Below are 16,023 nucleotides of genomic sequence, written 5' to 3'. Positions count from 1 at the left end.
TCTGCAGAAATACATTCCCAATCGATGTTAAAGTAATTAATATTACTGCTTCATATGTTTCAGATTGAGCTCATTTTAAGTACTCCATATTTTGTTTAATGTCCAGCATCATTTTCTATAAAACATATGCTCAACATATGCTTTAATATGCTCTTTTAGCTTTTCAGCTCCACCTTTTTGCTTTTGTTTCCATCTTTATCAGCCATATCTTCCACACTAAAACAAATTCTACAGGGTGCACAAGCGAGGTAAGGGAGGGTTGTGTTAAGAGACTTGATTGGGCAATACAGTGTAATAAAAATTACCAATGGGCTGGTGTCAGAGTGGGGCTAGTCTGTATAATAAGTTTGCGCTAGGCTCCAGTCTTGGCTTGTAAAGCTTGATTTAGACTTCTGCTGGAAAGCTACGTCCTAACCATGTCATTCAAGTCGTTGTGGTATGCATCAATCTGACATGTAGTTACATTGCTTGAGAGGTGCATATCAGGTTACGTAGAAGGTTATGGCACAGGGTTAAAATGAGTTAGAGTGTAAAATACACAGAAATTACATATAAGCAGTGCCACAATATTTTGACACCACCCTCTTTAGCATCCTTGTAATAAGACAACTTACATCCTTTTTTATTTATTCCTTCAAGGAATAAAACAACCCTGAGTTCCCTGATTGACAAAAGTACCAACACAATTTTTTTATGCTGGATTTGTTTAGACTCACAAAAATAATGGAACTGTCAATCTTATTAATCTCTGGGTCTTTTTCACAACATGACTTTTGTCCCGTCTTCCTCCCCTCAACCCTAACCTGTCACAGCAGAAGGCCGCCCCTCCCTGAGCCGGGTTCTGCCAGAGGTTTCTTCCCACTGTTACCAAGTGCTTTCTCATTGGGGACCGTCTGATTGTTTTTGTGTGTGTGTGTGTGTGTGTGTGTGTGTGTATTATTGTAGTGTTTTTACTTTGGGGTGACTGTTATTATGATTTGGTGCTATTTAAATGAAAGTTAATCAAATCGAATTTAATTGAAATTGCTCTATATTTCACATATTGTGGAAGTTCAAGCACCAGAATTTGTGCAAGTCCATCGCTAAAAACAGTAATGCATTACACAATGACTGTATAAAATAATCAAAATACTTTATTAATCCATGATAACAAAGTAATGTGGTCACAGCTGGTCCCAGACAGTAATAACTGTAACTGACTAAATTTAATTAAATATTACTAAGTTACAAAATCTAATAAAATACTTCTAATATACGTAAATAGGTTAATTATAAATATCCCAGTATATAGCACAAATTATATATATGGTTGATATTGAGATGCCCCTATTTTCAAACTATAAAACTTTCTTTTCTCTGTAGAGCATGTGTATAAGGGTACACAACTATAGAAGTATGTATTTGTGCATTAGATAAAGATGACCAATGACTGATTTTACAGTCAATGGTCTCATCGCTAATTAGCCAATCTCAGTGTGACCTGGAAGTGTGCGTGGTGAAGCGGGCGGTGCCGTCTTTCTACATCCGGTATGCTCGAACCTCTCACGAGCAGCGAAGGCAGACGAAGAATGGAGAGAGCCGCTCGGCTGTTCTAGCTTGAGACAACAGCAACAACGGGCAGCACAGAAAACCTCCCCATCACAGGCGGCGTTTTTTGTTGCGAAAAACGACAAGCTGTGCCCCGACTGTCTGGATTTCCCACAGCGAAGGTGAGCCTGAGGTGTTTGCTAGCCAAGCAGCATTTAGTTGCAGGCTTTTGGTTCTTGGCTAATGTTTTCGCTGCTAACGGAGCTAATTTCCTTGTTGCACTCGGTCCAGCTGTCACCTAGCCATCAGTAGGTGCTAGTTAAGGCGTTGACACCAGGCAGAGAGAGGGGCTGCTACATTTGCTGCCCTTTAAAACTACTCTGTTTTCATAATTAACATGAAAATGTCCATCCTGTGATTTTTCTCACACTATATTTTGAGCCAGTCCAACCATTGTGGCTAAGTAATGTTTGCTAACGTTAGCTTTATGGCTGATCAGTCTGGTTTGACGGTGGCGTGAAGGTAATTTTATTAAGCTGATGGTTCGTTTACCTACTACTCGACGTGACCGACACTAATGATACGGCTGGCTTTGAAACGCTGACGTGCAGCTGCCACCTCTCTTCCTTGTTTTGATTTAACCTTAGGCCTGCTGGTAAAGGATCGATCAGCCTCAGCTGCCTCTAACCAGCACTTCCTCACATAGAAAACCTAGTGCCTTGACTGCTTACTACAAGGTGAGGGATGCTCACAATAGGAAAGGTTGAACCCAGGGCCCCTGTCAGCCTGCTCGTCGTCGGCACAGTTGTAAATGTTGGACTGGATCTGGTCTGGTCGTCCCAGATGCGCACGCTCGGGATTAAAGTCAGTTTAAATTTTACTTCTGTGTGTACCTCCAGTGTACATTTTCTTTGCTACTAGTCATATTTTAATACACGTGGACCGTCTTAAAGTAAAGTGTCTTGCTACTGAATCAATATGGGATGACTTGTGATCGGTATTTTGCAGTAAAATAACGGCGTGTCATGCTCCGTAAAGCAGCTCTGAAGGTCACATTTTATTGATATATTAGTAGTTGAACAATTGTCTAGTATAAGTCATCGTGAGAACATAATAAATGATGTGAAATAGTTTGTGTAGAGCTCAGGCTCACTGTTTGCACATCTTAGGAAGATCCACGTTTAGGCAAAGTGCAAATAGATTAGGTTTTTTTTAAAAAACTTGTTTTCGCATCTGGAACATGTTTGTTCAAACTGGTGAATTTACAATTGCATGATACACTCTTGATGATCTTGCAGTATTTGCACAATCATTAGTTCAAACCTAAGGAAAAAAATCACATTGCCATGTTTACAATTTATTTTTATGTGTTTATTTATTGTTGTTATTACTGTGTGAATTCTCAGAGGAGGAAGAGCATGGACTATAAAAATTCAATTCAGTTCTAGTTCATTAGAGCTGCTGCCTTTAAGGAGAGAGGCAGCAGCCTTTAGCTGGCACGGCCACAGTAGGAGTCTGCACTGTTGGCAGGCCCCCCTCTCAAGCTGATCTTTCTACTGAAGGTTAATTACTGCACTGAGAGCCTTTATGTTTCCATAAAAAATGGTTTAAAAAAAAAAAAAAAGTCAACAGATTAGTAATTTTTAATAGATGCTAATCAGCTTGAAGCATCTTTCGGTTTCTCGTAGTATTTTGACAGGCACATTTGTGCACTGTAATCAAGGTTTTTCAAATATATTTTCAGTGCCTCCTGACTGTGATACTGAAGGAAAAGTACTCTTGAATAGTTCTGAGTGTTAAAGCTGCCTATTAACCAATTGCATGAAGTTTCCTAAGCTTTTGATTGCCAGTAAATGGTAATCCAATAAAATCTTGTGCTTCTGATTTGACTGCAGACAAATTAGTTTTTGATTCTCTCCACATTTCTATATTTCAGCGGCTCTGAAAACATGCCGTCATAATACATTACTTAGATATTTCTGCAAATGCCACATTCCTCCTTCATCATTTCTGGATTAGAACTAGAAAATAAAATGCCTCGATGCACATTTTCAGCTGAGAGAATATCAGTGATGTGACAGATATGTGAGATCAGCAACAACAACTCAACTCTGAAAGCATCTCCAGTAATATGACACATTTCCTCTTCATGCACAGTGAGCGTCATTCAGAGTTGTAAAGATTTAGGATATCCCCATTGTGGAGACAGTCTGCCCTACCTGAACAGAGTAGCATTTAAGTATTCAAAATAGGCAAAGGTTTAAGTACATTAAATGGATCGTTTGTAAGTCTCGCATCCTGAGATTTAGTTTAGTGGTTACAAAGTGACTGCAGTTATTTATTTTCAGCTAAAAAGGAAGTGGCAAATCTAATTTGTACATTGGTGTTTAAGAATCCAAAATATTTATGAGGTTTTTTAAATTTTCTTATTGAACCCAATAATTAGAGCACAATAATTACAATATTGACAGCTTTAATGCAGTCTAATGAAATGCCATTGTGCAAATGAGCACATCATAAAACATAGGCTGTGCCATGACAAAGTCAATACCCTCATAAGGAGGGAGGCTGCATTTACTGCTAATCTGTTCTAGTGCAGGATAAAACTAAATATAGCATCCGCTGGAGTTTGGCCATCTGGTCAAAAAATAGTACTGATTGATGATCAATCAAAATCATAATTTTCTCAATATATGTAGTTGAACTCATATCATATGATTAGCATCAAGTGTCCTCTAAGATGTTCAGACTACATCTTGAGCTTCTTTTGACATGTTACATTAGACCTTTCGCCACTATTCTGTTTACGAAAGAAGTTGTACATTAGGTCCAGAGGGACATTGAGTCCACTGTTAATGTGTTTCTCCAAGCTTATCAAGTCAGTCAGTCAGGGTGTTGGGATGATCCATGTACCCAAGCAGCAAGACAGGCCACTACATGACTGTTTCAGCTGTGTGGTGTCAGGTATAACTCTCTATCCATTGTGGTAGTAAATATTTAGCATAGTGTGCTGTTTTTCCTTTTCTTGGCTTACTCTCACCATAATGTGAATTAGTGTGACATTGCCTCAGTGCGTCATGCTATCTACAGAGATGTTGCAAGTGTATGGGTTTATGTTTTTATTAAGGATTTTACTTATGATTATAGACATGTGAATGCCCCATCTCAATAACTATGGAAATTAAGGCTCATTTCATTAGGTAGGTGGTTCAAAGTAACCACCTGATTTGTTTCAAGATGGATGCTGAGTTCCTAAATTTGCTTAATGATTTAAATAAAATAATAAAAAAAAAGTATTTTTAGCATCCAATAACTGAGAACAAAATATTTGGGGTAATTGATTACTTATTTTGCATTCATTTATGATAAGGAGCTGTTTTTGTTTTACTCTTTTGTGCTACAAATCAATTGCACCCCCCTTCCTTTTTTTCAGTGGTTTGCTGACTAAAAGCTCATGCTCCCTAATTTAGCTCTAGCTGAAATTACTGAAAGAGAGCCGCCTGTTAACCAGCTCCAGCTACAGGAAGAAAACCTTACAGGGTTTTTAGAGCTAAACCTGTGTGTTGAAGGCTGCTGCCTACCTTGGTCTCAGGATCAGTCAGGGCCTAACAACCTGGCAGGTGACGGTACTATGATGCAACATTAGTGGCTTAGTGATACAGCTTTTGGGTTTACCCTGGTTTTTCACTGTTTGCCTCCTAGCCTGATCTTTTACTTGAGATAAGCGATTAACAGCTAAGAAGTCTCAGTTCTCTAGAACATGGTGTCACCACAAATTGATGATATCACAGACCACCTCCTTGCGCAGATAGAAAGGTTTTTGATAAGTCTTTGTCTTCAGTAGCGCTTCAGTAAGAAATATAGATTCTTAGGAGTGACCTGCTTTTTTTCTTTTAGGCCTAAAACATTTAAATAATTTTGTACTGTATGCCTTAAATTAATGACCCTAATGCCGGACACCGATCTGTACTTATTAACCTTATATTAAATTCTCATGTAGACTAAGCTTACATTTGAATTATAACTATTCTTGAATTGCTCTTAGACTGTTAAACACCATGAAGGCTGCAGATGAAAGAGTGAGGCTAAAGATTAATTGAATGGAATAACAATTGTAATCCGACTGCTTCTTCTATAATAATTAAAGAGATCTAATGTTGATAAGTGTGATAACTTACAGTCTTTATTTTTGCCAGGTTTCCTTCCTGGTTTCAGATAGTCCAAATTTATTGATGTCGTAGATGTTTTCAATTCAGAGCAAAGCTTAACGCCCCCATGTTCATACATTGCCTTTAATGTTAAACTACTCCTTTCATGTGCACTTGGTCCCCTGCTTTGGGGCAATAGTTGTATTGTTTTCAAATGGTTCTCTGCCCAGAACCATGTGTTTAAGTTCTTAATTATTATTGTTTTAATTATAGAATTTTATTTTCCTGTGTAAAATTATTTGCTTCTTTTCATTAGAATTATCAATGTTTCTGATTGGTCATACTCAGCAATACCACTTTAAAAGAATGTGTTTCATATTAGACTTGGAACCTCTGTGTTTACTTATCCAGTTTTGCGTTTGTGTGATCACAAGGCCTGACTGTTGATGTTGGGGTAAAGCTACGTAGAGTGAATGATTTTTGGTTATTTGCTTGCTAGCTACTTTAGGGCAAGACCCTATGGTCTACACCCTAGACAAGTCGCCAGTATTTATTATTTGAATGATATCTTACATTTAAAAAATCTATTGCAACAAGACACATTTATGCTAAAATAGAGAAGCAAAATGCTGATGTGAAAGTCATGACAGGGAAGCTTTTATACACCTTGGTTTTGTTCTTCTCTCTTCATCTTAAGAGATTTTTAAAAAGCAACGAAAAACCCCCCAGTAGCTTTGTCATTGAAAACTCCTTTAGGCCTACTTTTTACTGTACAAAGATCAGGAATCAACAAGGTCATTGATGAAGAACCTAACCTGTAAACAGAATTGATAATGGCCCTGCTACCAATAAAAGCTTATCAATACCTGTAACAAAAGGTCTGACTTTCCCACACAGGCTGCCCCGCATCGGCTAACCAAACAACTGAGTGCTAATTGTTAGCAATATCAGATCTTCACATACAGTAGCCCATCTCTACTAGCCACTGTGAAACTGTAGTATGTTTATTATGGATGTAATATATACATCCATAATATTACATGTACACTGTAGTTCAGTAGTTCTCTTATCTTGCCAGAAATGTTGCGTTTGGGAAACAAGAATCAGTTCTCATTAAGAGTGTTTCAGATTTGACTGGTGTCTGTTAGTCACCTAGGTCTGAAAATATCTGTTCCTTTTATTGATCTCTGCCAAGAACCATGAGGCACGAGACAGTAACTATTGTAGACAGGAGATTTCTTTTTCATTCATTCATTTATGTATTTATTTAGAAGAATACATTTGAAGAAGCACCAGCAACCTATACTTTTTTTTGTTTATTTTCAATACATGACATCTTTGACTGCTGCAGTTCAATCAGTAATCTGGGATTTGATATTATAAACTCCTTTCCTTTCATCTATTTCTAAGAAGTACATTTACTTTTATAGGATGCCAGAAGGTGTGTATCCTCAAACATAGCTTCATTTATCAGTAGACACTGTGCCTCCAGCGGGATAAAGGTAGGGGATTCCCATCCTTACATCACAACTAAAGACTCCGTTTATTCAGACCGCAGGTCTTCACAGTGGTTGATTCTCCACAGTATCCCACAATCCAGTGGATTCCCTAAATTTGTTCTCGTCTTTATTAATTAGGGATTGACTAAAATTCATCTACACAGATTGAATGTGTCCAGTGTAATAAAAAGATTTATTTTGTATGTCCTTTTAGACCCATAAGAGATACCTTTGTAATAATGTGACCTATTCCTCTTCAGCTATTTTTTCCTTTAATCAGGAAAAACACATGCAGTACAGTTAATAAACCAAACTAAATGCTAATTATTACAGTATTTAGTGCTGTGCATCTTTGCTGTTAAAGATTGAATGTCTTTTTTGCAGCGTGAATTATTTTTGTGCCTTTGATGTTTCTACATGGTAATCCTCAGGTTAGGCATGCCAGGGCATGTTTATAGCATAGATGATTTATGGTAGTCTAGTGCACCTGGCTAAAATAAATTATACATTTATAAAACAGACCACATTTATGTTTTATCTCCAAAAAAATGAAACAAAAGGAAAGAAAAAAAACTAACAAACTTACTCAGTTAGGATCAAATTATGTTCAAGTTTCATACAGAGCGCTGTCCTCTTGACTGACAGACTGATGAGATCAGCTCAAGTTGGTTTCATCAGTGTAACGTGTATTATTGTATCACCAGTGTGTGAATGTGTGTGTGAATGGGTGGATGACTGGATATGTAAAGCGCTTTGGGGTCCGTAGGGACTAGTAAAGTGCTATATAAATACAGGCCATTTACCATTTATTCACATAGCCACCCATGTCTTTTAAAAAATTGAATTCAAATGTTGTTATGTGGTTAATTTTTGTAGATGTTATATTTTCTGGAAATTTAGTTTTGAAACCTTCATATAAACTGACTAAAAATAAGCGAAAATATGGCTCTCTTACTTGGACAGCATGCTATACTTGAATACAGTTTAGCTTACTGTAATTGAAGCTTGGTATAAAAGGTTTGAATGGTCAAAGGTCAGTTTAGCTCAGGCTAGTTTTGTAGTTATCTGTGATTTTACGTAAAGTAGTAAAGTGCAGCTGTTTTCGCGTGAACACACACTCTGTATATAAAAGATGGACCTACCCCCATCAACTGTTGTGAAATCCTGACTTAAATACTTAGGATTTAGTTAACATTTTGTAATACTATTGTTCATGGAGCCAGAAGTGGCCATATGCGGATGCAAAATGGATTGACAGACACCAGCGAATTAGTGATAATTATAGACAGAAATTAAATACTACAGTTTAGTTCAACTAAACTGGAGTTACAAACATTTTGTGCAGTTAACAATAAAGGAAAATGTATTATCTGTTAGATCATTTCATTACAAACACTGTAAAAGTGAGCAACATAACAGATGCAGTTGAGAGGTACAGCTAAGTAGCTCGAATTAGCTTAGCTGGTGTAAACCCTGGTGCATGCTGGGTTAGTGAGGCCTAAAAATGCTTATTTGCACAATGGAAGCTGCTCACCATTGGGCCTTGCTGCAAGCTTGTTTTATAGCTATGTTGCGCCGTTCCTGGTTTTATGTAATAGTAACACTGCACAGTTGCCCTTGAGAGCAAACTAGCTGTCTTTGATGCTGAGATCTGTGCAGGCAACACTGAGCGTGAGTCATCCAGAAGCCCACACACAAATACTTTCAGCAGCAGTTTTTCCATGCTCAGGAATTACAGCATTGTCATGAAAACAGTAGTAGCTGATGTTTTTCCTCAAAACACGAAAAGTTGTTTTCAGTATTGAAGAGGTATTTTGAGTAAATAATTAGCAGAATAGTCAATCGGCCTAATTAACAGGCAACGTTTTGTCGTGCTTCAGCAGTGTTATAATTTGTTGAGAATGGTTAACAGGATTTTCCCAAGAGGCTTGCAGTTGATAAAAAGCATATGCCATAAGTAATTGTTCAATGCATATTAACTGCTTTTTTTTTCTTCTGAATTCTCATAATTTAATGTAATCATGTAAGGAAAGAAGTTAAAACCAAAAAGGATTCTACTGAGTGCTCAAAACAATCGGATCAGTGTCCATAAAATTGAGCTTCGGTGCTAGGGCTGAACGATATATCGCATTTGCGATAATATCGCGACATGATCAAGTGCAATTTTCTAACCGCAAAGGCTGCGATTATACTCTGGACATGTCCAAATTCATGGGCTGCATCCTCCTGAGGCCGCATTTGTAGACCGATTACGTCACAGCGACGCGCCGAAGGCTGTCCAAATTACTACCATATCCCAGAATTCATAGCGCGGCCCAGCCAAACTCCAGTTTCCAGCAATGGCGGCCGCTACTAAGTTTTAAAATTACTCATACTAATCTTTCTGGGTCACAAAATAAACTTTTAACATATTTTCAGGCGAGAAAGTAGTTGTGTAAACATCAAATATCTGCTCGGTTTATCAAGATATCCCATATTTGCAAAAGTGCTTCGACGTTTTCAGAGGCGTCTGCTACCCACCAGCTCGACAGCTAGCCGGGAGCTCGAGGGTTACTGATGCGGCCGAGAACGGCACAACTCCCGGCACATCATTTTCAGATCACCGCGGAGTTTCGCTGCTCGGGTTAAACGTAATATATAAGTCACTTAGACAACCTAAAAATGTTATTGTTGGGCTTTTTTCAGTGTTTTGTTTGTTCGTGAGTAAATCGGTTTGGCTGAGATTAAAGTTATTAGATTAGATAAAATAAAACTTTATTAATCCCCCGGGTGGGTTCCTCCTTGGTTTTCACACAGCTGACTAAACGTCAAACAGAAAACTTATTAAACAGAAGTATGAGACAGTCGAGAATTTACACCAGTGTCTGGTTATATTTTAGATAGCAAGAAGCAGACGGCCGAGTTTATTAAACTCCACCGAGACAGCGGTGACTCTAATCAGAACTAGACCGTCCAATTTCACGCCTTTAAATTTTAAAGGCGTGTTTGTGTGTGTGTTTATACAATTGCTATTATGTTTGCACTTTATGTGTAATGTTACTGACTGCAGAGATCAGTAAGATGTGTGTATTTTTTATTTATTAGTTTTATTTATTTAATATTATTTTTTAATTGAATGACTGTCTAGTAGTTCACAGATGTCGAAAAACTGAGTGTGGTAAAGCCACTGATTTTTTTTATGTATATTTCTGCAATCTGCACATTGTACTGACTTTCATTTTAATGTTTACACCAGGGTTCCTTGTCAGCACTTTATGCTCAGATGTTTGTAAGCTAAAAATAAACTATTGTGTATGTTCAAATATACTGTTGTGATTGAAGAAGTTAAATAAAAATGTCAGTCATCAATTCATGCATCACCTCATGTCATCATAACAGAGGTCTGTCTTCCAGGAAAGAACAGTTTAAAATTAATGTAATATAGTATTGGCCATACTATATGATGTATTGCTTGTCTTTGTTTAATAATACAGAAGACAAAGACCTTAAAAAATAATCGCATATCGCATCGCAATCGCAATATTGGGGCAAAAAATCGCAATTAGATTATTTTCCATAATCGTTCAGCCCTATTCGGTGCCCTTGCAAGCCAACATGGCTTTATATAATTGTTTACATAATATTCTCCTCTGACTTTGTCTGGCGGGGTTTAGCTGTAGGTAGTGAGATGCCTTCAGAAACACAAACTATGACTTAAGGTTTTTGTGTTGATGCTCAAACTACCTGCTGTGTTTTCTATGACCACTGTGACCTGATTACTATCTCTTCACCCAGCAGCCTGTTAGAGTGAGCCATTTGTCCTTGTTTAGCACTGTGTACTTGTAAACACAGTTTTTTTTTTTTTTTTTTTTTTTTTTTTTCCTTTTCTCTTTTTTAACAGCCTGTAAACGACTTTCAAAGAGAGTTAAACCTGGTCTCTTATGGGGAAGTTAGATTATGTGTTGTTGTTGTTGTTGTTGAGGAATCACTATCAGTGAAATTTTATGACCTAACATGTAGTCTGGATTTTTCATTTTGTCATTAAAAAACCTTTTGTATTATAACCCCATGAAGTAAAGTGTGATTTTTTTTTTTCTCTTTTTTTTTTTTTCTTTTTTAGATTTTTCATCTAATAATAGCAGTAGAGAAAACATAAAAAATTAATATCTAACACCTAAACATTTGAGTTTCATTTTCTGGTTCATTTTAATCTGTGATCATCTGTATTCTTTTTGATGCAATGAGGTTTTTAAGAGTTTAATCAGGGTAAAATGTTCTTTATTAAAGGGTAATATCTTAAGTATTGCCATATGTTGTTTGTTACAGGTCTTTCACCTTCTCCTTCCTGTGACAAATGTTGAGGCCTAACATCTCTTAGAGGTGAGGGTGAGGACAGGTCGGAGTGTCGGTCAGCTGCATCAAGTTTTGTCCCATGAGAGTGACTGTACCATCCAGGCACCTCCAGTGACCAGGGCTGTGGCTGTGGTGGGCCCGGCCCAGGAGGCCTTTTTGTACATCACTCCAGGCTCCTGCTGACCTGTGCTGCTCTCACCATGGATCAGCAAAGAGACAAGTATGGCGACCGACAAAGGAGCGCTAAAGTGTCCCAGGGAGGCCGCAGCGGACACCCGTCGCGGCCATCTGGCTCCTCCAGCTCCTCTGGGGTTCTCATGGTGGGGCCAAATTTTCGTGTGGGCAAGAAGATCGGTTGTGGAAACTTTGGCGAATTGAAGCTTGGTAAGCTGAATCTCAATCAGATGTTAAAATATTTATGCAGGACATGATTTGCTAGCAGACATAGCAGACATGGATGCTGCAAAGGTTGCTGGAAGTATGTCATCTAATCTATTACAGAGTTATCTTTTCTCTAAAATAGTGTAATTTATTTTTAAAACATCTGAACCATGCTTTTGCTCTCCTGTCTTATTCCAGGAAAAAATCTCTACACAAATGAGTATGTAGCTATTAAACTGGTAAGTGCACTCTTGCTTTTATTGCTTGACTTCTCACATCTGCAGATGATTTTTAGAATCAATTTTAATGCTAAAGTCATTACTTTTAAAGCGCTTCATTATGTGAAAAAGGTCCAATACGGAAATTAGTAATAGTAGGATCAGAAATGTTGGTACAGAAAACATTGAAAGCATGGTTTGCTTTATTGTAATTGCTTGAATATAACAGTCAGCGATAATGAGAATCTGAACTAGATGATTAGCACATTGAAAACAGAATAAAACAGATGCTTACTGTTAGTCTTTCCTCCGTGTTCAGTATTAGGTGTTGATATTAAAGTGATTTTCAGATGGGCTATTTTGACTGCAATTTGCAGTGGTGCAATCGTAGTGTTGTAACTGTTCTTGAGGAGAAATGTGAGTGAGGTGTAGATGCTCAGCTAGGCGTGTCTCTCCAGCGGCTGCTGGACTGGAAATCATGGCTCCTGACTCATGCCCTTATTATTGCTCACCAGAGAGTTGTAATTTGCTACAGAATCAACGTATTAAGCTTACCAACCAAATGGCTTTTAGCTACTCACTCTATTGTATGGTGTGCTGACACTTGAGCTGGAAAAAAAAGAAAAGAAGTTTCAATTTAAAGTGTGTTGAGTTTGAAAGTTCAGAACAGTTAACTGGAAATAAAGTTTAGAATTTGGGGGCACAGCAAAGTGACTGTTTTAGGTATATTTTTAAGTATATTCAAACTATTTTTCTTTAGCTCAAATGTGATGTTTTGTTGAAGTGTTGCTCTGAATATTGACCCATACACAAACATTTGCAAGGTGAAATTCATAGCATTAAAACTGCATTTATTCCAGTGTTTATGTCCGATTTATTGAACACTGGTCTGATGTGTTTACCATTCAGGAACCAGTGAAGTCGAGGGCACCACAGCTGCATTTAGAGTACCGGTTCTACAAAACACTTGGAACTGCAGGTAAGGTCACAGATTTGTTTTCTACTCCCGTCTGGTGGTTTTATGTGACTTCATGATAGTGATTTGACTGTTTTGGAAGATCGGCCTAAAGATTGCATCATTTCCACAACAAGTGATTACTCTTCTCAGGTTACATATTGAAATTAAGCTGACTTTAATCTCCGGGAGTGTGTATATGACTGGATGAATGCCTACGTGCATAGAAAGCATGTTGAACAGTGACCTTGGGTGAAAATAGTATTGCCAGAGGTGCAGTTCACTATGAAAGGTGGTTTCTATTTTCACTTCCATTGGGCTGCTTTGCTTCTGTTTTGGCAGTGAGTGCCAGAGTCTGTGCTGTGCTTTGGACCTATAATGCTTCATTAGGTGGCAAGAACTTGTTTAGAGATTCAGGTTGAAACAGAAAAATAATTTTTGTATTTTGCTGTGATCAGTTCAGGCACATGAGCCTGAACGAACCTTGCTTCTGAAGTCGCAAAACTCAACTCTATATGGACGTCTTCAGGTTTTGGGCAAGTTGTTGAAGCACAGAGAGTGTAACACAATGTTTCCCACTCAGGATTACTGTAGCCCTTTCAACTGGCTCAAGGGCTTGGCTCAGTTCATTAGTCAGGTTCTACTGTTTAGGCTTCAGATCAAGATAGTGTTGTTTTCCTCGTGGAACCACTGCTGGGTCAGACAGTGCAGTAGTCACAAGCCATCTTTGTTCCAGAAGCCTGGGTAACCTGATAAATACTATTCTAGTGAATACTTACATCTTGAAGCATGTGCTGTGGTGTGCTCATTTGCAGCTGCTTATCCTTTAGCTCAGTGAATGCCATCTAATTGCTGATGCCCGTCCATGCTTTTCTACCAAAATCTTTACAGCTGCTACAACATTAGCACCATTGTCATGGACAACAGCTTTTTCTTTCTGTGGTGGAATGTCGAAGTTGACAAGACCATCCTCAAGCCATTCTCCAATAGGGCTGTTCGATATAACGATATATATCGGATGACGGTATAAAAACGTCTATCGTTTCCTATGACGCTACCGTTTGTTTCATGGTGTCGTAAAATAAACTGTTTACGGCAATATTTTTTTCATTGTTTTGATGGTCACTGTAGCGGCTATATTAATTTCGTAAAGTTCTCTTTTCTCTTATATTTAATATAACCACTCTACGGACCGACAAGCGCGTGTTGTTAGCAACAACGACGGTAAAACCATCGCGTGGCTCCGCTGTCCGCTTGTTTGTTTTCCCACATAAACCTTTCACAATAAAGCTCAAGATCCTGTTGAGACTTTGCATACTCTTTCACGTGATTTTTTATTTTGAAGAGAGTTTATGGATGAGAAGCAAAAAAGAGCCGTCAGGTGCTAAAAAATAAACCTTAGACTCAAACTTTGAAAGAAAATGGTGGCCGTTACAACTTATGTCTAAAAATGTATCGTTTCATGCATGGGTTAAAACACTGGACTCCATGTAAAGGACGCCCAGCTGGAAACACTTCACGCAAGTTGCCCGAGATTCACAGAATTTACATAAAATGTTACATTTTTGTGATTTATATCGTTGCCAGGACGATAAATGTCTTATATCGGGATATGAGATTTTGGTCATATCACACAGCCCTAATCTCCAATATATGCAGCGTGTGTTCTCGTCAGAAGCATTGTTATCAGTCTGCGGGTCTCTATTCACCAATCCTTACGAATAATGTGAAACATCACCCCTCGATACGCCTCTGTAGCGAGGCTCAAGCTAGGGAGTGCAAGGAGTGCAAGGCTCAGTCTCCTGCAAGCTTAAATTATGGTCTCACAGAAGTGTCAGTTAGGGGTTAACACCCACCACAAACGTATTCTAGTGCAGTCCTCCAAAATCTCTGCTGCATGTCCTAATCAATCAGGATTTGACTGACCTAATCGTCAGACGAGTTGGCTCAAATAGGGAATGGAGAGACAGTGGGAGAAGCTTGGGGGAAAAATAAATCAAAGATCAGAAATACGTTGTTTTAAAGCTCTTTGTATGTTGTAACTTTGCTCTTCTCTGTGGCTGGCTGATGGACCATCAACAGCATGAGTAAGAGTAGCCCACAGACTGGCTGTATGACAACAAACCCTCTGTGCTGGTGGACTGTCAGTCCATAATTGCCTGCGAATTGCCTTTGCCCTACCCCTGCTCAAGTGTGAAACAAGCATAAAGGGCAGTTTTTTTTGTTTTTTGACCTCTTCATAGTTTACTTTCAGGAAGTAAGTTCTTGAAGTAACTGTGTACCTGGGAATGAAAGTGGAAATTATATTCAGAAGCCCTTTGTCTTCCATCATTGAGTGTTCAAAATGCAAGTCAGCAGCATGCTCAGCTGAACATGGTGCAGCTGTCTGAACAAAGTTTTTTGCATACAACTCTGTGACTTACTGAAAAGGACAGTAACAAATAATTCATTGTCCAACAGTGGCTTAGTTTTACTGGTATAGTATATTTTTACTGGCATCAGAAGAAGTTTAGCTTTTTCTTTTGTTTGAAATGGTCTCAAACTAGTCTTCATCTTTGTCTTGTTCCACTATTTTATTCTTTCTCCATCACACCATTAATCATGATATAATTTTGAGGCTATATTTTTTTAATATATTTATATATATTATCAAGTCTTATATATTTCGTTTTTTTTTTTTTTACTTTTTTCTAAGTAGCTTGTGCAGTTGAAAACTGAAAACGCTTGCATTGTTTGATTAAGCTGACATGGTGAATTTTTAGCAATGAGTTGGTTATTTACATATTTGGCAAAGCAGCATAACATTCATTCAGACCTGTACTTTCAAAAATCTGGCCAGTCTAAGTCTCAATCTTTGCACTTGCTTTTTGGCCTGTCTTGATGTTTCATAGGGAAATGTGAATCTTAAGGTTGTAAATGTTCTCCTATTGTAACCAGTTAGACCAGTTAGTCATGGACTTAAC

The 16,023-nt window shown here is 38.0% G+C and overlaps 1 protein-coding gene across 8 annotated transcripts in view; it reads left to right on the top strand.

The window, feature by feature from the left end:
• The first annotated feature begins 1,466 nt into the window (after positions 1-1,466).
• Positions 1,467-16,023, top strand: part of csnk1g1 (casein kinase 1, gamma 1) — a 39,319-nt gene continuing 24,762 nt past the window's right edge. For 3 of the 8 annotated variants that reach the window (XM_026162338.1, XM_026162322.1, XM_026162315.1), the window contains exons 1-4: positions 1,467-1,709; positions 11,480-11,890; positions 12,086-12,126; positions 13,015-13,084. In XM_026162338.1, the coding sequence (XP_026018123.1) occupies positions 11,707-11,890; positions 12,086-12,126; positions 13,015-13,084 (295 nt within the window). In that variant the 5' untranslated portion in view covers positions 1,467-1,709; positions 11,480-11,706. The remainder of the gene's footprint in view (positions 1,710-11,479; positions 11,891-12,085; positions 12,127-13,014; positions 13,085-16,023) is intronic. The other 5 variants (XM_026162371.1, XM_026162344.1, XM_026162332.1 and 2 more) reach the window with 4 other exon arrangements.

Source organism: Astatotilapia calliptera, chromosome 1 (genome assembly GCF_900246225.1).
Source record: "Astatotilapia calliptera chromosome 1, fAstCal1.2, whole genome shotgun sequence".
Classification (NCBI taxonomy): domain Eukaryota; kingdom Metazoa; phylum Chordata; class Actinopteri; order Cichliformes; family Cichlidae; genus Astatotilapia; species Astatotilapia calliptera.
This window is presented reverse-complemented; position numbering and strand designations above follow the sequence as displayed.